At 40.8% G+C, this 22,353-nt stretch overlaps 1 protein-coding gene across 1 annotated transcript in view; it reads right to left on the bottom strand.

The window, feature by feature from the left end:
* GIPC2 (GIPC PDZ domain containing family member 2) overlaps positions 1-22,353 on the bottom strand; it is a gene marked incomplete at its 5' end in the record, with an annotated part of 50,618 nt that overhangs the window by 17,189 nt on the left and 11,076 nt on the right. Inside the window, 2 exons of the mRNA XM_055339321.1 lie at positions 2,980-3,086; positions 22,081-22,261. Of these exons, the coding sequence (XP_055195296.1) occupies positions 2,980-3,086; positions 22,081-22,261 (288 nt within the window). The remainder of the gene's footprint in view (positions 1-2,979; positions 3,087-22,080; positions 22,262-22,353) is intronic.

Raw genomic sequence — 22,353 nt, 5'->3', positions numbered from 1 at the left:
TCCCCTTCAAGGAGAAACAAGGTCTTTATTCATTTTTGTATCACCAGCCTGGACTGCACCTGTCTCAAGAAACACATACTGAATAATTTTATGAGGTATGCAGGTGAAATATCTTCCACAGTTTTCAGAATGTGTGCTGGGTTGCAAGGGGGGGTGATTTGTTTCCAATCTATAAATCCTTTAGATGATAAGTCATTTGCACCAAATTTAATATAAGTATCAAACTAGCTTTTTCTTTTTATTACAAGCTACTTTCAATTACCCTATTTAATGAAACAGGCTATGCAAATAGGAATCGAATTTGAGATGTTTATCCTCAAATGAATCTTTCTTACTTCCCCAGATAGATCTTCAGCTGCTCTTTTTCATCCCGGCACCTTATGCATAGCAGGTGCTCAACACAAATGAATTATGTTAACTATTCGAAGGTGACGCCCCTCCCCTCCTCCCCAAGCAACATAGAGTTTTCCTGCTGCCTCTGTCTGCTTTGTAAGCAGTTTTAAGATCTGGCCTTTGTTCCTCACAGCCTAGACTGGAAAGCAGTTGTCATTCTCCTGGCTTTCCCTGCCAGCCTCCTCATTATTCTTCCATTCTCTTCCAGATTCCTTTCTTCCACTCCGGTTTGTTCATTCACATAATAAACACTTCCTGGTCTGCAGCAATATGCCTGCGAGTGTGCAGGATACTAGGAAAGTTAAAGACTCTGAATGACCAGATGTCACTGCCCCGAGTTTTTCACATACCTCACCCTATCTCATTTGCAAAATGCTTCTGGTTCTCCCAGGTCTCTTCCTTGTCATTTGCATCCACATCAATCCTTGCACTCACTACCCAGTACCAAGGTACTGAACTCAGAATCTTCCTCTGGATTCCCCTGAACCGACAACATCCTGGATGACTCGAACATTCAAAAGCACGACCTTGGCCTCATGGTTCCTTGAGTGTCTGCTCCAACAAACCACCCCCATGACTGACCTGGACATCATTACCCAGCAAGCTCTGGGATCCCATTCTGTGAACACAGCTTCCTAACTGTTCACCTGTCTCACTCTTCTGCTCTTCAAACACATGGGGAATCCTAGAACAATATGAACACACAACTAGCCCCCTGCCTGCAGGAGCTCCCCAGCCTCAGACACCTGCCTGACCTCCCCTCTGCCTACAGGAGGACTTCGTTATCTCTGTCTTCACTGGATGAGCAGACCACCACTTGCCACCTTGAGTCCTTACCCCTGCCTCTCTTCACCCCTGCTGTCCTCTCCTCCCTCCATTTCTCTCCTCTCCTTTCGGTATTTTTCACTCAAAAACTGACTGAGTCTATCAGCAAAACCCTACTCTTTGGGACATCTCGGTGACTCAGCAGTTTAGCGCCTGCCTTTGGCCCAGGACGTGATCCTGGAGACCCAGGATCGAGTCCCACATCAGGCTCCCTGCATGGAGCCTGCTTCTCCCTCTGCCTGTGTCTCTGCCCCTCTGTGTGTGTGTGTGTGTGTGTGTGTGTGTGTGTGTGTCTCATGAGTAAATGAATAAAGTCTTAAAAAAAAGAAAAAAGAAAAATGTTGGGATCCCTGGGTGGCGCAGCGGTTTAGCGCCTACCTTTGGCCCAGGGCGCGATCCTGGAGACCCGGGATCGAATCCCACATCAGGCTCCTGGTGCATGGAGCCTGCTTCTCCCTCTGCCTGTGTCTCTGCCTCTCTCTCTCTCTGTGTGTGACTATCATAAATAAATAAATAAATAAATAAATAAATAAATAAATAAATAAATAAATAAATAAATAAATAAGTTGAAGCTTTAAAAAAAAACCCTACTCTTCTCAAGTTTAAATGTATCATTTATTAATTAATTCAGCAAAGATCTGAACTCCTTTGATGTGTCAGGTACTGTTCTAGGCGCTGGGGTAGCAGCAGTGAACAAAACATATGAGCAAAGGAACTAAACAGATAGGCAAGAAACAAAGATACAATGTGTCCTTTAGTGCTTAGGGCTCTAAAGATAACTAAGGGCAAGGAAGATTGGGCAGGAGGAGGGGTGATAGGAGTTGCTCTTCATGCAAGATATTCAACGAAGGCCTTTTAGATAAGGTGATATGTGGACAGAAACATGAAGTCAGGAGAGTGAGCCATGCCCATAAATGGGCAAGGCATTCAGGGAGAGGTGAGAGCAATACAGAGACCCTGAAGTGTGATGCATCTGGAGTATATGAGGACAGCCAGGAGACCCATGTGGCTGAAGCAGGGAGAGCCAGGAGGAGAGTGGTGGGAAACAAGAGCAGAGAAGAAGTGCAGAGTCAAATCACATTGGTCAATCTGAGGGCTTTAGTTTTTATTCTAAGTGGCATGGAAAACCACTAGAGAGTCTGGAACAGAAGAAGAACCACCTGTGTTTTTAATTCTGGCTGTTGTGCCGAGCAGAGAGGGAAAGAGGGCAAGGGTGAACATGGAAGACTTAATACAAGGTAACTGCAATATTCAGGATAAGTTGTAGGTGCCCTGGGACAGAGTAATAAGGGCACGGGTAGTGAGAAGTTGCTGGATTCTGGTCTATTAGGGAGGTAGATCCACCAGGGCTTGCTAATGGGAGGGCCATGGGACATGAAAGAGAAGAGTCAAAGATGACTATAAAATGTTTTACCTGAGGAGACTAAAGTTCATGAATAATGATATTCATTAGTATGAATAATATTATTTAAGTTTTCAAGCCAGTCCAGATGTCTACAGACTAGCAAATGCTGTCTGCAGGTAGCTGAAGATGGCTATAGATGGCAATTTCTTCTCTTACGCTTACTTTCTACATTTCCTTCTTAAATGCTTTCAATAATTTTCATACTGTTTAAGTAGGCAATGAATTAAAGTCCATGCTTTAATTAGAGTATGTGGTATTTTGTTTAACTTTGTGGCTTTACCTTTATTTCCAGCTCTAATGAACATGAATAGCCACACATTTCCAAGCAGAATGAGAATTAAAGAAACGTAACCTACCATTTCTTCCACGGTGGCAGGACCCTTTGATCTCAGGCGAAGTGTCCCTCTTTCGGTTCCAATTTTTTCTGTTGATGACTTTCCAGGCTTTGACCTTGGTCCTATTTCTATAAACAAACAACGGAGGGAGAAAGGTGTGTATATTCAGAAAGAATTTCAACAGACTGCTATGAAAGCAAATGTAGTTTCTATCATAAAACTATATACACAATTAGGGATCTGATGGGAGATCAGATCCTTCTTATACAATTTCCTAAACAAAATAAATTCACCTACCATCATTATTCTTATATTCTACATACAAGTGGCTACAAAAAGAAAATGGAAATATTTGAAGTGTACAGTTGGGAAAGACTGGAAGTTGTAAGGAATAAAAAATAAAACAGCTTTATTATAAGAAAAAAAGGGGTCTAAGTAACAGAGGAGCAGAGGCAGAGGTTTAGCCAGACTTCATTAAGGTCATGAACAAGGAAGAGTCATGTCTTGATGGAGGTGCTATTATTTGAGTACCTACCTTCTACATGATGCTCTATACACGGAATCTCAGTTAATACTCCTACCAACCCATGAGATGAGTTACAGCCCTCATTTTACAGAAAAGGAAACAGAACGCAGTAAGGAGCAGAGCTGGGGTTCAAACCCAGGTCTTGTGACCCCAAAGTTTAGATGCTTTCCCCAATGGCATTCCAATACCACACCTCTTACAAGCACAAGGCATATATTCAGTGGTGTCATACTGAGAGAAGCAGGATTCTACAAAGGCTAGGAACAAGTTTCAAGGAAGGAATTCCCCTCAGAAGGCAGGCAAAAGAACAGTGAGCAAAAAATCCATGGAAAACCACTGCTTTCCTTAGGCTTGATGTGTCTTATTTTTCTTTTGCTTTTCCTATGCACCAAGAGTCAGTCCTTTCCCAATACCAAGCAGTAACATAAATGAGCGAAAAGGTAGGGTGGGGCCTGAGGATAACTCCAAGGTACATGCCCTCTCTAGGCCACTCCAATAACTTAACTGCCCTGTGGAAATGCGCGGCATAGCTGAATCAACTGGTTTGAAAAGAAACTAGATACTCAGAGTTCTCTATGAATCTCCTCATTTTTAAGTTTTGTCAATTAAGCCAAACTCATAAAAACAACATACTGGCAAAAGTAAAAGATCTATGGATCCGATTCTAGTCACAGGCTACCAATTTACAACCTTGCAAATATCCCCCGAGTACCCTTGGCTGAGGACCCTATATGGCAGCAGTTTGGGACAAGGGACAGAGGTGGGGGCAGGGAGAGGCCATACCAAGAACTAGAGATATCGGAGCTCCAATGAGGAACTACAGGACAGGCTGGTATATGCAAGTAGGTTGTGAGGTCTATACAATGCTCCCAAGACAGACATCAAGTGGACTGCAGAAATGGATTCTAACTGACTTAGAATCTAGAATAATTCCTATCAGCAAGTACTGTTTTGCTACTGGGAATCTACTACCTAGGTGATTAGGATTTTATATATTAATTTTAACCCACATCTTGGGACATGATCACTAAAACATAAAACAAGTCTTTTTCTGAGAATGAAATTAAAAATTATCATGCAATAAAGAGACCAGTTCTCCCAAGCAAAAGCCTATAAATGGTGGCTGAAGATGCTAATGCTAATCATGGTGACCAGAGAGATCCTCCAAGACTAGAGCTTTATCAGCAAGTCTATAGCATTTAAAACTCTCAGCACAGAGTTTCCAAAAGAGTGTCCAAAGAGAAAGATGAAGTCAGTCTGTCATCAGCACCACCCAGCAACGTGTTCCCAGCTCTGAGTCACATACAGACCTAAAGTGCTCAAGATAGTCTCAGCCTTGGGCACCTGTGTGGCTCAGTCTGTTAAGCGTCTGTCTTCAGCTCGGGTCATGATTCCAGGGTCCTGGGATTGAGCCCGGTGTTCGGGTCCCTACTACGCAAGGAGTTTGCTTCTCTCTCTCCCCACTCATTCATTCATTCATTCATTCACTCTCTCTCCTATCTCAAATAAATAACTAAAATCTTTTAAAAATAATAATAAAAAGGGGTGGCTCAGGTGGTTAGCCTGAAAGCTCAGCAGTTTAACACTGCCTTCAGCCCAGGGTGTGATCCTGGAGACCCAGGATCAAGTCCCACGTCGGGCTCCCTGCATGGAGCCTGCTTCTCCCTCTGCCTGTGTCTCTGCCTCTCTCTTTCTCTGTGTCTCTCATGAGTAAATAAATAAAATATTTTAAAAAATAATTTAATTTAATTTAAAAGTTTAAATTTTTAAATAAAATAAATAAATAACATTTTTTAAAAATAAAAATAATAAATAAATAAAATAAAATAAATTTTTAAAAATAAAATAAAATAAAAATGAAGCCTGGTTGGCTCCATTAGTTAAGCATCTGCGTTTGGCTCACGTCATGATCTTAGAGTCCTGGGGGTTGAGTCCCACATCAGGCTCCTTGCTTAGTAAAGAGTCTGTTTTATCCTCTTCCTCTGCCTCTCTCCCCTAGTTGTTCTCTCTCTCACCCTCTGCCCCACCCCCACACTCTCTTATACACAAATTAAATTTTCAAAAAGACAGTCTCAGCTTAATGATACTAACCTTCAAGATAAACAACCTCACACATCCCACTCCATCTACCACACGTGTGTGCGCACACACACCCCCGTGTGATTTCACCAAGCAGCCTACTCAGTATAATCTGTCTTCCCATATAAATTTCCTACAGGACAGTAGATGCATTGCTCAGCTAACACATGTGTTTTGGTCTACCAGACATTTACATTTCTAATTGTAAAGTACTACACTAGCATTCTGACTTAACAAGTCTCTTAGAAGTTATTGAGTATGATATAACCCTAGAAAATGGAACAACTCTGGAGACAGCAAAAAAATTAAAAGTTTCTAAGATTTACAAAGCTAAAGACTCTGAAATGTGGGAACTTTATCAAGGGATAACTTTATCCACGCTGGAGAAGTCAGCCAGCCTCCCTAGATGATGTCTCTATCTTACCTTGCTCTTACTTGCAACACTAGTAGCTAGAAGGGAAAAATGTAGGTAGAATGGAAGATTTTTTTAATAAGCTTTATTTTTTAAAGCAATTGTAGGTTCACAGCAAAACTTCAGACAGATATCCCATATGCCTCCTGCCCCCACATATGTATAGCCTCCCCCATCATCATCATCCACCACCACCGTGTACATTTGTTACAATCAACAGACCTACACTGACACATCACTGCCTAAAGTCTATGGTTTACATTAGGGTTCACTCTTGGTGCTGTACCTTCTGTGGATTTGGAAAATTTAATGACATATATCCACCACTACAGTAGCATACAGAGTAGTTTCACTGTCCTAAAAATCCTATGTGCTTCGCCAATTCACCCCAGATTTTTTTTTTTTAAGTCATTATTTGTCAAACTGTTCTCCATGAGAATAGTCATCTCAAAGCCAACCACTTGGTGGCACCAAAAGTTAAAATTTAAGTTCTGGCTTGGCCCGGCCACCAGAAAGGCAGCCTTTCAGCTGAGGAAGCAGAAGCCATGTTTCCCTATGATCCTATGATTCAGGGACCTAAATCAACCAGTTTACATATGAAAACAGGCAGGATGGTCCTGTTCACCCACTGGGGCTGGGGCAGGGGCGGAGGGGCGGTGGGGAGGACAAGTTCCGTGCTTCTGTGATGAATGTTTTAAATGTGGAGAATGTTTCTTCTCTGGCCTACTTTTGGTTGTGCTGGCCCTAAGCATGTCTAACCAACCAGGCCAAGAGCCCCTAAATCAGTCCCTTCACTTCCCATGAACAAGTTTATATGAGGCCTCTCTTGGGGCTGAGGAGAGGGATGCAGTTCATACACTGGACACTAGTAACCAGCCTGCAGCTAGCTGGAGTCACTAGATTCAGGGTTCCTCACTCCTGTGAAGCACACAGACTATCCACCTGCAGCAGGTCTCATAGGACACAGGACACTCACAGCTTGTGTGTGCACAGCTGTTCCCACTGTTGAGTAGATGGCACCAAAAAGCAGTCACATTTGTTCCCAAGTTCCTTTTGTGGCAATTGTATCTGTTACTCTAATTATGTAATTTAATTTAAAAGTACGTGCCCTGATGAAGTTCGTGTGAACCGAGGAGTTATTATGGCTAGGAAAAGTAGGTTAACTGCTTTGGAAAGATTCCATGAGGGCAAGATACAAAGAAAAAAAAAATTAGGTGTGGGCAAGACAACACTAGATTAGGAAAAATATCTTTAAACATTCAGCATTTCACGTATCTTGTTTTTAAAAATGAAACAGAACCTATAAGCATGCATTAAGGTTGTAATTATATAGGACTTTACAGAACTCCAATTTGTGTCCTCCACTCAAAGAAAGGGGTTTTTACATTAAAAAAAAAAAATAGTAAGGAAGCCTGGGTAGCTCAGTGGCTGAGCATCTGCCTTTGGCTTAGGTTGTGATCCCGGGATCCTGGGATTGAGTCCCACATTGGGCTCCCCACAGCAAGCCTGTTTCTCCCTCTGCCTATGTCTCTGCCTCTGTGTGTCTCTCATGAATAAATAAAATCTTTTTTAAAAAATAGTAAAAGAATATACAGGTTTTAAAATGAGATGTTTATATACACTTGTATCACTCTTTATGATACTCCATTTTAAGTGGTATTTTCAATAAACAGACCAACCTCCAGTCTCTGCTATACCATGAAGTTCAAGTGGAGAAAATGGGAAACAGAGAAGACAGAAAAAGGTCTGTCTCTAGTCCCACCCCCACCTCTAGAGAAATAAGAGGGGCTGACAGAAACCAAAGCCCTATTTTCAGAATGAACACAGATAATATGGCTAGATCCCCAACTGAGAGAGTGACTCAGTGGGGGAAATGAGCATTCTCCTCACTTCTAACAGCACAAAGTCTGTTCTGGTCCCATGAGGGCCCTCACTGGGTAGTAGAACAGGGATCATCCCTTTCCTGAGCAGAGACAGAACCATGATTTCAACAGGAGGTGAGTATAGACAGACACAGCTACATCCAACACTTGCTCAGTGAACAAGACGGACTTCAGAATCAGAAAACTTGAGTTTAAACCCCAGCTCTGTTTGCAAATTGTGTGAACTTGAAGAGAATAAACTCTCATCCATAAAATGTGAAAAACACCAAAATATGATGTTGTTTTAAACATTTACGTGGCTCATGTATAAAATGCGCTCAGCCCAGCAGCCTGGTTCATATCAAAGAATGCTTCTGCTGGCACATTTCAATGTGGAGAGAAGAAATCTGCTCCTTTCAAACTCCCCATCAGAAATATTTGCAATAGTTTTCCGAGAATGTTCAGAAATTTGTCACTTCAGATATAGAGGTCTCTTTTTGGCTCTATCTTTTCCATGAAACTATGATTCCCAACCCTCTACAACACACACACACACACACACACACACACACACACACACACCCCTTCAGTTTACAGGAGGGTGGAGACAACACATGACCCTCCCATTGCTCTACTCAGATTCTCCAAAGTGGCTGAATTTAAACCCAAGCCCTCAGGGCAGCCATGTGGCTCAGTGGCTGAGCATCTGCCTTTAGCTCAGGTCGTGATCCTGGGGTCATGGAATCGAGTCCCTCATCAGGCTCCCTGCATGGAGCCTGCTTCTCCCTCTGCCTATGTCTCTGCCTCTCTCTGTGAATGTCTCTCATGAATAAATAAATAAAATCTTTAAAAAATAAATAAATAAACCCCTCATGGGAGCACTCATCAGTGGAGACCCTCCATCACACTCATTGTCTTCTCAGACCCATCAGTCATTTGAGGATCACTGTGGTTCAGGAGAAGGGGGCTTTAGGGATGGGAAACCTGATGGATTCCCTTATCACAAGTGACTATTTCAGAGGTGGCCATGTGAGTGAAATTAGAATGAACCTAAGGACTTCTGCTAGAAATTCTGAGACAAGGACTCTCCTTTTCTGTTCTACATGAATAAGGAAGCACACAGTCCCAATAGTTGCTGACCCCCATCTTGGGACACAGGGTCAAGCTAACCTTAACATGATATGTGAATAATGAAGCTGATGCCTCAGCAGCAGAGCAAAAAGAAAGAGTAAGAAACTGAGTCCTGATCACATTATACAAGCCCCACATGGAGTTTTGCTAATGCCAGCATCACTCAAGGACGCTTGATTCAGAAGATTCCCTTTTCTGTGCAAGCCAGTTTGGTAAGGTCTTCTACAGTCCCCAACTACAAGACATCTCACAACACAGAATTTTGTTTAAGCAGTGAAGCGATTCCTATAGAGGCCTTCCAGTGCTTGGACATACACGAATGGAACTGTCTCTAAACACCACTCAAACACTCCCTACCCTACGTCTAGCCCCCAACACACACACACACACACACACAAACACACACTTCTCAGAACAGCTGACCTAAAACCTAGCTTGTGCCCCAGGATCTAAAATGTTAACTGCAAATAAATAAATAAATAATAAATAAATAAATAAATAAATAAATAAATAAATAAAATAAATAAATAAAATAAATAAATAAAATAAAATAAAATAAATAAAATAAATGTTAACTGCACATTTCTTCTTTTCCACGTGCCCTTCCTCTCATCAACATCTCTCAGACACCTTTAGAATAGCCATGAGTTTTTGTTTGTTTTTAATTCAGCTGGTAGGATGTTGGGGCAGATAAAAAGAAAGAAGTGGATGCCACATGTACAAGGCGTCAGTTGTCCTTTGGATCAAAAGGGCTGGCAACACGCGAAGCAACCCCACGAAACACACACATAAGCAGCTGCTCTTAACTCTTTTTTTTTTTTTTTGTTCCTTTGATGAGACTGAACGGTGCATGATGTTTATGGGAAATGGAGTAACTATGACCCAAATCTGGTTCTTCAGTTAAGATGTCATTGCAGAAAAACTCAGCCATTTTTATGACTCCTTGAAATCACAGGCAAAAGTTAATGTGCACCTCTGGGAAGAAGGTCTGTAGCTTTAATCCAGAGGAGACCGTGTTACAAAAAAGATTATGAACCTCGGGACGCCTATATGAAAGCAAAAATGTTTTAAGTACTGGCTAAAATAGTTTTACGCTTTCATAAACTTATTTTATATTAAAAATAAATAAATAAAATAAAAATAAACTTACTTTATTCCACAGTATGATTTTATCATAAGAGTTCAAGAAATCAAGAGTCATTGTTCACTTGTATTATTGGCTTACTGTTACATATTTTTATATCAGCCTTCAGAAAGGTATGAAACATACTTACAAAAACAATCTTAAAGAGGTGATACAATGGAATTATACCCTATTTCTAACACAGAACCATTTATAATATTAAAGAAAACTGCTTAAAATGAGAATAGTTGTATAGGTAAAAACTATAAAGCCACTAAAAGTAGATGATTCAGTTTCTCTACTTCCTAGCCTAGAAATGCTAGCCTCTTTTTATAAATAATTATTTTCTGGTTATGAAAGTGAGTATGTTCATTTTATATTGAAAATGCAAAAAAAAAAAAAAAAGTGTCACCTGGGTGGCTCAGGGGTTGAGCTTTTGCCTTTGGCTCAGGGCATGATCCCGGAGTCCTGGGATCGAGTCCCACATCGCACTCCCTGTGAGGAGCCTGCTTCTCCCTCTGCCTGTGTCTCTGCCTCTCTCTCTCTGTCCCTCATGAATAAATAAATAAAATCTTTAAAGAATACATAAATTTTAAAAAAGAATACATAAATAAAATAAAATAAAAATAAATTAAAAATAAAAATGCAAAAAAATACAGGAAGCCTAGAGAAAGAACTCACTCGTAACTCACCTAAACAACTATTAGATTTCAGTATACCTATACCATAAGTCATTTTTCTTCTACATTTAAAAGATTGTTTTTACAGAAATGGGGTATTACCACACATTGTTTTATAATCTGCCTTTTCACTTCATATGCCATCTTCCATACACAAAAGGAATAATCTCTTACCACAGTTTTGAGCACAATGTGTTAGACCCATTTTCCTATAATTATGTGACAACTCCCATTGTACAAATACTCAGGCAAAATGTGTGTTATTGACATAATTGCTGTTTTTCTAATAAGTTATATTATGTTCATCCTATTGAGCCATATTAGGGAAGCCACTTATATATTGTAGCATCACTTTTGCCCCCCTTCCTCCTACACTGCTATTACAAAGCTTAAGAACAGTTGAAAACTGTTACCCGTCTTCTATTCACCGTTGTCACTAATTCCTAATGCTCCTGAAATGTCATAGTTCTAAGAAACCAATCACTGCCTTAAGGTAAGCGTCTTGGGAAACGTAGATCACAAAATTCTTAGTCTTACGGATTATAGTTCCACTTTTCTCACCTAATTAAAAACGTCAGCCTTTAATAAATTTTCTTTTTAACGACACTTTCTCAACTAGAATAGGAAAAGAGTGCATGTTTAGCCTGGGTCTTTATTCGGCTGGGGTTTTACACTGAAGACACATTTATCAATTACAGTCAGTATTCATCTAACACACCTGCCACACTCCACAAAAAAGAACTTCACTCTTCATTTATCTCCTCCCACAGGATCTTTGTGGTAAATGCCACACCGGCATCTAGCTGGATAGAAGGGCTGAGCAAACTGGGACATTAAAAGATGACAAAGTGGCACGTTCTACCCCCAAAATTCATCATTGTGAACACTTTAAACCTTTGCCAAAAAAATACATGAGAGTCACCCGGGTGGCTCAGTGGTTGAGCACCTGCCTTCGGCCCAGGGTGTGGTCCCAGGGACCCAGGATCGAGTCCCGCGTTGGGCTCCCTGCAGGGAGCCAGCTTCTCCCTCTGCCTGTGTCTCTGCCTCTCTCTGTGTGTGTCTCTCATGAATAAATAAATAAAATCTTTTTTAAAAATACATGAAAGAGAGTGCCACTGTCAGACAAAATATCTAGAACTGAACATCTCTCCCTGACTTTCCCACAAACAATTTCTACATCTAAACCGCCCCGTTTCTAATCACTCTTCTCATAGAGGCTCCAAGGATAGACATCTTGGGAGTGACATTTGCTTTTTCTGAACTTTCCCTTCTCTCTTCTCCTTTGAGCATCAGTCCACCCCCTAACCACCATTTCTGCCTTGACAATATTACTCAGGCTTTTTTCTCTACTTCAAATGCCTGTGGCTGTCCCCGACCCCAGCCCTTCTCACTCACTCAGGTATGGCTACAGCAGCCTCCTAGAGTTTCTCCTCTATAAAATACGGCCACGTTGTATTTCCAGGCTTAGTTCCCCCAAATCTATTTTATCATGTCATCCTTCAGTTCTAATACCTCAATGACTCCATATTATCCTCAAAAACAAGCTCAGAGAGGCACCTGGGTGGCTCAGCAGTTGAGTATCTGCCTTGGGTTCAAGTCATAATCCCAGAGTCCTGGGATCAAGACCCGCAGGGGCTCACAGGGAGCCTGCTTCTGCCTCTGCCTGTGTCTCTGCCTCTCTCATGAATAACTAAATAAAATCTTTAAAAACAAACAAACAAGCTCAGATTCCCCCACCTAGTTCTTCTTAGAAGAGCCCAACCATCCCATCCTCCCCCACCACCAACCTCCCCTCTAGCAGCCCTCAGTCTGTTTATAGCTTAGAGTCTCCCATGATTTGTCTCCCTCCTGTTTTCATCAGGAGGGCACTTGAAGTGATAAATGCTGGGTGTTGTATGCAACTGATGAATCACTGGATTCTACCTCTGAAACTAATAATACAGTATTTGTTAATTAAATTGAGTTTAAATTTAAAAATCCAAAACAAAAAAAAAAAAAAAACGAAAAAGAAGAACCCAGAAACTGCTTTTGCGACCTGATTTGCTGCAATTCCTACAAGCCTGGGCTCTTCACTGTCCTGAACACTTTCTGTAGAAAACCCTCCTTGTCTATACTTTTCTTTCCACCTGCTAAGCTCAAGTTCAAATGCAATCTTCTCTAGGAAATTTTCTCACCTAGTCCAGCTTACTCATCTTTTCCTTCTCTGAACACCAATTTAAATTTCTGAAATGAATTTAAAATTTTATTTATTTTTTTTAAAATTTTTTTTTTATTTATTTACGATAGTCATACAGAGAGAGAGAGAGAGGCAGAGACACAGGCAGAGGGAGAAGCAGGATCCATGCACCGGGAGCCCGACATGGGACTCGATCCAGGGTCTCCAGGATCGCGCCCTGGGCCAAAGGCAGGCGCCAAACTGCTGCGCCACCCAGGGATCCCTGAATTTAAAATTTTAATCCATAATTCTGGGTATAAGAAATGTCAGGTTGAACCAGACTTGGAGCCCCCTACTCCAAAAGCTTGGTGAGAAACCAACTCTTAGTTTTCTAGGTAAGTCTGTCTTCCCCTCTGAGGATCAAGAGGGCTAATGTGCTCAGTCCAACACAAACTCTACCCTGAAACTCTATTGTCCAAGTCAGTGGGTCCACTTGCAGCCCAAGCCCAGGATACAGGGTGTCCTGCGCCTAGATTGATTGCGAGGCCACAGTTCTTAAGATTCTAATACCCTATGCAACTCCTTCAAGTGTCCTGTCACTTCTCATGGTGAGTGGCATGGAAATAGCATACTGGTCCCTGATTCTATTGGGACCTACCAAAAACCATGGCTTTCTCTTTGGGGAAGTTCTTCTTCCCAATCTTACCATTTCTCCCAGCCCCCATCACTCTCTAAGCTTTAGAACCTTCACAGTCACGGATGAGTCAGCTCTCAGCTGAACTGCATTTTGTTTAAATCCATATCACAGCACATGTCACAGTTCATGCTGTATTCTAGAGAGGCAGTAACTACACTGGGAAGAACACAAGCCTCAGGAGCGAACAGGAATGAGGTACTGTACTTGCACTTCCCGTCCACCACTGGGTGACCTCAGTAAGGCATTTAACTGCCCAAAGTTTCAGTTTACTTATCTGAAAAACCCTCTCAGGAATGGCATGTGGATTAAACCAGGCCATAAGAGTAGTCCTATTAGGAATGACTTTCATTTGCGTAGCACTACATGGCAAGCACTATTTTATGTGCTTTACATACATTAACTCATTTAATCCTCACAGTACTTTATGGATAAGTAAACAGGAACAGAGGGAGTAAGTGGCCCAAAAATCACATAGGTAATAAGCAGCAAAGACAGGAATTACACCCAAGCAATTTGTCTCAGAGTCTATGTTCTTTATTGCTTCTTAGAAGCATTCAGTAAATGGTAGCTATTACTACCATTAATAGAATTATTTGATTCTTAATGTATCCACCTCCTCATATAAGTTGCAAGCTCCTTGAGGACAGCAAACATACGGACTTGTCCAATAATAATTGTTAGAGAGCTGGCTCTGAAAGTTCACTGCATGTGTTAGAAGCCTGCCTCCATCATGGACACACTAGCTGGCCCTATAAACCTAGAACAAATCGCTTAATCTTTTAGCATGGTTGAAAGGATTAAGTGATTTGCTACTTAGAAAGTACTTAGAAAAGTGAATGGCAGGCAGTTACTATAAAGATATATGGATATATCTCATTATTTGATATGAGATGTAATATCATCTGTCTTTCCAAGATCTGGAACCATACCAGAGTTCCCAAAAAAAACTTGCTAACCAACTCACCTCCATTGCTTTCCATGTTTCACGTGGGTTTGTCTTGGGTTTTTTGTTTGTTTGTTTAATATTTGTTTATTTGAGAAGGAGTGAAAGCACGAGCAGGGAGAGGAACAAAGGGAGAAGCAGACTCCCTACGGAACAGGGAGCCCAATTTGGGGGTGGGGGGTATGCTCAATCCCAGGACCCTGGGATCATGACCTAAACCCAAGGCAGATGCTTAATCATCTGAGCCTGCCCAGAAGACATTGGGTTTTTCTTGTTTCTAAAATTACTCCTTACAGGAAGGCTATGCCTTCATCATAATAATAATACTTTTATTGAACACTTACTATGTGTCAGGAACTATGACTTTTTTCGTGTGTTTAATCATTTAATCCTCAATGTGATAAATATTATTCATTATCTTCACTTTTTACATGAGGAAACCAAGCTACAGAAAGCGTAATTCATCTAATGCCACATTATCACACAGCCCATATATGACAGTCTATATACTTAACTACTTGGCCTTTCTTCATCTTTAGTAACTTCTATCCTATTCCCCAGTATATTTTGTAGAATTAGGTATACATGAAAAGGCACCAAAAGCATTTGTTGGTTGAAACTTTCTCACCAGAAATAGCATGAAAATAGAAAAATAGACTTTTCAAATACTTAAAAAAAATACTTTCTATCTAAAAAGTCATCTAAAACTTAAAAGCCAAAGTTCCTCTCTTAATATCAAATAGACTTAGTCTTTGAAAATGAGTACATCAGTGAAGCTGAATCACAAAGATGAGGTCCGAGTTTTCCAGCTGTGAATGACTCAAAGGATTCAGACGTACTTCACATACTGAACATCCTATTCTGATAGACACATAGCACAGAAATGAAGCCTCTAAAAGAAGACATGGCCCAGAGATCTATTACAAAATCTAGCCCCAAAATAAAGACTATCAATGCTTTAGGAGGTAAACTTTTTCTTTCAACTCCCTGATTTTGGAAACTATTTACAAAAACATTTCAGCCCCCTTCTACAAACATCTTTCCATAAAGGGCAACAATTACAAATTCAAGAACTTCTCCAGGATAAATACAAACTCATCCAAGGAAAACAATCTAAGTTTTACAGATTTAACAGTTATTTTTCTGCAATTAAAAGGCATCACAGGAAACGAATCAGTTGAACTAGTCTGGTCCTTATGCCAGTTAAGAAGAGTGGGCTTTCATAGCCTTGGGAAAGTCTGGTTTACAGGGCAAACCCTGCAGGGTTGAGCTCATTGTGGAGACATGTTCCTTTTCATTGGCAAAAAGGGAAAGGAAGTGAGCCATGCCCTAAAAAAAATACCACCAGAGACATTCCACCCGATACTTGATAAGGACTGGGAAGGCTGCCATCAACTCATGGCTAAAAGGAGGAGAATTTGGATCAGAAAGCAACTGACCAAGAGAAACATGTTAGGTATGGGAAAGATTTCTCAAACTACAAATTTTTAAAGAGGGAACCATTTAAACTAGCAGCTTCCAATTTTTTATTTTTTGCTATGACCCACAGTGAGAAATATACACATATCATAACACAATTATACACACACATATACATACATATACCTGAGACACAAATATACAAAAGCGCATGTAACTGATATGTACAATATAACCTATCCTTACTAGGCACAAAGCACCACGAAGTTTTTGATTCTATTCTACTCCCTGTTCTAAACACACTGGATGAAAATAGTGTGAGACCCACTAGATGAAAAATAGTGACTTAAACTCTGATCAACACAGGAGAATTTGAGGTTATGTTTTAAAGAAGCCACTATTTCTCCCTCAGAAAAAGGAGCACCTGCTCTTGTGACAAGTAATAGGTTCTTGAATGCTTTGGAAAAGGCCATCCAGAGTCTGTCTCTTCCATATCTGGCCTTTCCTTGCTTTGCTGGCTCCTCCTCTTTCTACTCCCTAAATGCTGGGCTCCCCCTACAGCTCTCTGTTTGGTCTTTTTCTTACTACTCTCAGTGATCAGATTTCCACAGCTTCAAATTACTCATAAATCCCATTCCCTAGGCTCCCGTTCTCAACACGTGTCTACCTCTTACACATTGCGAGCTGAATTCTCCCACAGGTTTCAAACTTATCAGGCCTAAAACCATACTGTAAGTACAGTCTCTCTTCTCTAAGTCCTTACCCAAATATATTTCTCTTCCTATTTTCCTCATGTTAAAGAAAGGCACTACATTCCATTTCTCATGCAAAGCCACAAATCTGTGGGTCATCATTTGCAATCTTTTTTCTTTTACCTCTACATTCATTGAGTTTCCAGTTCTACCTTCTTAACATACAGTGGTATGCAGGTAAATGTTTAACCATCAGCTCTCCAGGCTAAAAAATAAAATCCAAACTTACACCACAGCCATTTTCAAGCCACCAACATGATGTCACTAACACAGAGTTTGGGAGAAATGTGCACAAGTGGCTCCAGTGCACCACTGTCTAGTCTTTAGAACTATTTCTCACCTCCATACCTACCAGAACTGCCTTCATCCAGGATTTCATCTTCTCTCTCCTTAACCTATACAACATAATCTTCATGGTATTCCTTGACCACACTAGCTTATAAATCACCACCCCCATTTGATACAGTCTCCAAACTGTCTAAAAGCCGTGTCTCATCATGTTACTCCCCTGCTTAAGCCCCTTCATTGCCCACTCTTTATCTTCACATAGAAGGCTCTTGATAATGTGGTCTCTACTGACCCTTGAGAACTTTCATCTCTTGCCACACAACCACCTAGAACCTCCATTCCAATCATACATACATACATGGTATTCCCAAACATACTGTTGGGAATATCCCAAATATACTGCTCTATACCTCTACATTTTTGCTTATTCTATTTCTACTCCCTAGGACAATCTTCCCTAATTTGTTCACAGATTACATCTTGTTTTAAGATTCAGCTCAAATCTTTTATCCAGGAAGCTTTTCCTCAACTCCTTAGGTAGACTTGATATCGCCCATTTTTATGCCTCTAGTACATGTTAGCACCTCTAACTCTCTTTGTTGAATTCATCTCCTCCTACTAGATAGGAACTTCCTGAAGGCAAGAACAATATCTTATTCATGTGATATACCAAACAGGTAGTATGGTGATGGAATACAGTGGATGCTCAAGAAACTATTATTATCCCAGCAACTCATAGTCTAACACAGCATGTACTAACTGCTCAAATACCTGCTGAATGAAAACATCAGTATGTTCCTGCCATCTACCCGAGACCAAAGGACAGCTAAGATATTCCACCAATACCTTCTAGATTATTAGGGCACTCATATTGTCTCAAAGAATTTGCACTGTAATTTTTCTTTAAGCCTATTGGCTTCTGTGTTCCTTTCCTAGAGCTGTCACAAAGGACCACCCAGCTTAAACAAAAGACATCTATTTCCTCAGTTCTGAGGAAGTTGGAGATCAGGACATTACCAGGATTGCTTTCTCCTAAGTAAGACCTCTCTTCTTGATCCATAGAGGTCTTCATGGTCACATGGCATTTTTCTGCTATGTGTATTTGTGTCCCAATTTTCTCCTCTTAGATCAGTCACATTGGCTCAGGGCCCACCCTAATGATCTCATTTTAACTTAACTGCCTCCTTAAAGACCTTATCTCCAAATACAGTCACATTCTGAGCTAATGGAGATTAGGACAGCAACACATGAATTTTAGAGGGACACAATTCAGTCAATAACAGCCTTCTGCTAAACTGTGAGCTCCTCAAAAAGCAGCGGCTGTAGCTTAGTCTTCTTTCTTAGTATCTACCGTACCTAATGGAGTACCTCGAATACGGAAGATTCTCAATAAATTATTTGTGGGAGACATAAATGTAGGACCTTCCCAGAAGTATAGTCCAAATCTGGATTGCTGTCCTTTCCAAATCTAGTGGCCAGCACCATGAAGAATGTGGCTTTTACTCTTTCCCTTAAAGAAAGCTTGATGCAGCCTGGCTGGCCCAGTCAGTAGAACATGCAACTCTTGATCTCAGAGTTGTAAGTTCAAGTCCCACATTGGGTGTAGTGACTACTTAAAATCTTTATTAAAAAAAAAAAAAAAAAAAAAAAAAGCTCTATGCTATCATGAGCTCTAGAGTACACTGCCAAACTGCCATTCACACAGCACCCAACACCAATAGACTGACAGTATCATGCATGGATAGAATCAGATTCAAAGTCAAGATAAAACCAGGGATTCCTGGGTGACTCAGCAGTTTGGCGCCTGCCTTCGGCCCAAGGTGTGATCCTGGAGTCCCAGGATCGAGTCCCATCATTGGGCTCCTTGCATGGAGCCTGCTTCTCCCTCTGCCTATGTCTCTGCCTCTCTCTCTCTCTCTCTCTCTCTCTCTCTCTCTCTGTGTGTGTGTGGTGTGTGTGTGTCATGAATAAAATCTTAAAAAAAATAAAAGTCAAGATAAAACGAGCTAATGGCAAAACGGACATCTGCTACTTTTTTCCCTATCCAAAAGGAAACTTCTCCCTCACTGTTCTGCAGGATTTGGGTGGGCCTATTAACCATGTAGCCTGTCTCCCCACTATCAAGATGGGACATAACCTAATGTTTCCCCCGCTCTCCCAGGAATTTGAATCCTGAGTGCAGTAACATGAAGGTAGGAAATAACTAGAGAGAGTTAATTAGGCCAGTTCCATGAGAGGTGTCTGGTCCATACATACCTGAAATGGCCTTAGTTCCTGACCTTCCCAAAGCATTACTGACACAGTCTTTTTTTCTGAGACCTACTTGATAGTCTTCCCCAAAAAAAAAAAAAAAAGCCTTTTCATTAAACTAGAAAGTGTCTATTCTATGGTTCTCAAAGAATCTTGGCACATATAATGGCCCCTAGAAGTGGGATGTGACTATTGGTGGACCTAAAATATGAAAATGGAGCAGGCTGTAAAGATTTCCTTATCCATGGCTGAAAGTTGTGTTCATCACCCTTGTTATACCATTGCAAAGTAACCAACTACACTCCTTCTTGCATTTTAGTACACAGTCTACATGACTCCCCCCCCCCCCAGGGTAAATCTTTAGGGAAGTTGGTAAGGAAATGTCAAAATACTAGAGTGTATGGCTATTTCAACAGCTTTTAGTAAAATCCTAGAAATGACTTCATTTCAGCATAGGTGGCCTGATTGCAGAAATCAGAACACTCTGCTTCACCTATATTGACCCTTTTCTCCTAGGAACCCAAGACAACAAAGTCAGATAATTATGAAGGACTATGAATTTGAATCAATTCATCAATGACAATGCTAAAAGACACAGGAAAGAAGGAAACAGCAAAACATGAGATTAGAACAAAGAGATCTGGGGGAAACTAGATCCCTACTTCTAAGAGAAATCCCCAAGCGATGGCCCAAAGTCAAGTATCAACCCAGAGTAGAAAATGCATATAGTCCAGCAGATTTAAGTTAGGTTAAGCTGTCGTAGGAACTTTGGAAGATAACAACTTATCATTGCTCCAAAATCAATTTCCACATATCCTAACCCACACCACCACCAGAATTTGGGATGCTAAAGTAATAGACCCCCAATAGGAAAATCCTACCCAGTGTCCTTCTCAAATGTGTACAGAGAATTCACATGAGGCAACAAGGAGCAGGTTCAAAAGCAGCCAGGCACATAAGGCAGTGCAGTACACCAGCCAGTTACACATGTGTCTCGGGTACTGAAGGAAAAAAATCCAACCACAGAGCAATAATAGTTAAATGCAATGAAATCTGTAACATCCAAGACTAACAACAACCAAGCATCCAAGTTAAAGTGTATTGCAACTTTCTATAAAGATACAGGGACAGGGGGAATCCCTGGGTAGCTCAGCAGTTCAGCGCCAGCCTTCCGCCCAGGGCATGATCCTGGGGACCGGGGATCGAGTCCCACATCGGGCTCCCTGCATGGAGCCTGCTTCTCCCTCTGCCTGTGTGGTGTGTGTGGTGTGTGTGTGTGTGTCTATGTCTCTCATGAATAAATAAATCTTAAAAAAAATACAGGGACAATAGGTAAAAATAGGAAAAAGTTAACTCTGAAAAACAGATTATGTGGTGGTGATCTAAGGTGGAAAAATACTATATCCCTTGAGTTGTACTGAGAGAATGACTGATTTACAAAGAGTCTAAATCAAATAAAAATATCTCAAACTGCTTACATCCTATTCATTTATATGTTATAATACCCAGGGAGTTGGTTAGCAAATGAAGCCACTTCAAAAGGAATGCTGGATAGAAACCTGAGTGCTGCCCACCTTCTTCTGTGACGGGTGAGCTCAGAAGCTGGGTTGTACACCATTCAGAATCACAGCATCTAGTATTGCTTCCTAGAATGAACGGTCCCTCCAGGAGCAGCAGTGGCATAAAGCATTCTTCCTCCCCCTTCCTCATGCCACCCAGTATTTTGTTTTGGGTTTTTTTAATTCCAATATAGTTAACATACAGTGTTACATTAGCTCCAGGTGTGCATATAGTGATTCAACAATTCTGTACATTGCTCAGTTCAAGGCATTCTTTTCTCACATCTTCTATTGAACTCTTTCTCCCACAAGTAATATAACCTACACTGTATTTCTATAAATGGCACAGAAATCACTTGGAAGCAGAGAAGAATTTCCATTTCCATATGGCTAGTATCTGTCGCTTACTTGCTAAGAGAGGGGAAATGTAATTCCCCAGATCCATTGCATTCCCCCACCATTTTTATTAACTGCCCTGAGAAAACATCCATCAGAGACCAATTGTAAGGAGTATTTATGTACTGTGAGCAAAGGAAAGAACATAAGTTGGGTGGGGTCATGGATGAGTAAGGGCAGCCTAGAATGATTCTGCTGAAGATATTTCAACACTGATGAACACTAGGCCGTCATTTGGCTTATTAAAATAGTGCTGGGTAGTGAGAGAGAAGCTGGCACATTTTCCTATAGATGAGATGGCCCTGGGGGGTTGAACAGTTGGGAAACAGCTGCCATGGCTAAAACCAAGCAAGTACAGATGTCACACCAAAGTGGAAGTAATTTCATACCATCTCATGCTGCCAAATTCAAAATGCCAATGGAGGAAAGGGATTGAAGGAAGTCTTTAAAATAGACTAGATAACTATTTTAAATACCGATTCTTTGTGTAACTAAAGTTGTTGCTGCTGAGGTCCATGAACAATAGTTATTGTGGCTTAGAGAGCTTAATCGAGAATTTTACTGCTCAGCAAGATGATTATAATACAATGTGATCTTCTTGGAGTTTGGAACAGCCACAGAGTCACTAGACATTAGACTTTGTAACTCCAAAGGTCTTTCAGAAATGTCCTTTTAGACAACTTTTTTCTCCTTGAAGAGTTGTTGCCCTTGACAACAGTGCTGTCATTCCCTATATCCTTAATGGATATACTGTAACACATGGCATCACATCTAAGTATTTACTACCCTTAGAAAGACGAGCCACGGGAGAAAACACTTCACACACATACACACCCCATACCCGACTTACCAAATGCCTTCTTGGGTTCTATTAACTTCAAGGTAAAGGATTCATCTTTTTTTAATTCCTTTAATTTTTTTGCAATATCATAGTGACGCCACCCAACGATATTTTCTCCGTTTATGGATTCAATATGATCCCCCACACAGATTGTTTTAATGGAGTCAATTAGGCTGCCATCTTTAATTCTCTGAAAGAAAATTAAGGATAACACATTAATACAGAGTGGAACTGCATAGCATTACTTTTCGTGCTCCTGAGACATTATATATAATACACTGA

The sequence above is a fragment of the Nyctereutes procyonoides genome, unplaced genomic scaffold (assembly GCF_905146905.1).
Source record: "Nyctereutes procyonoides isolate TBG_1078 unplaced genomic scaffold, NYPRO_anot_genome, whole genome shotgun sequence".
NCBI lineage: Eukaryota > Metazoa > Chordata > Mammalia > Carnivora > Canidae > Nyctereutes > Nyctereutes procyonoides.
The sequence above is the reverse complement of the archived record's forward strand: the minus strand, read 5'-3'. Positions and strand labels throughout refer to the sequence as shown.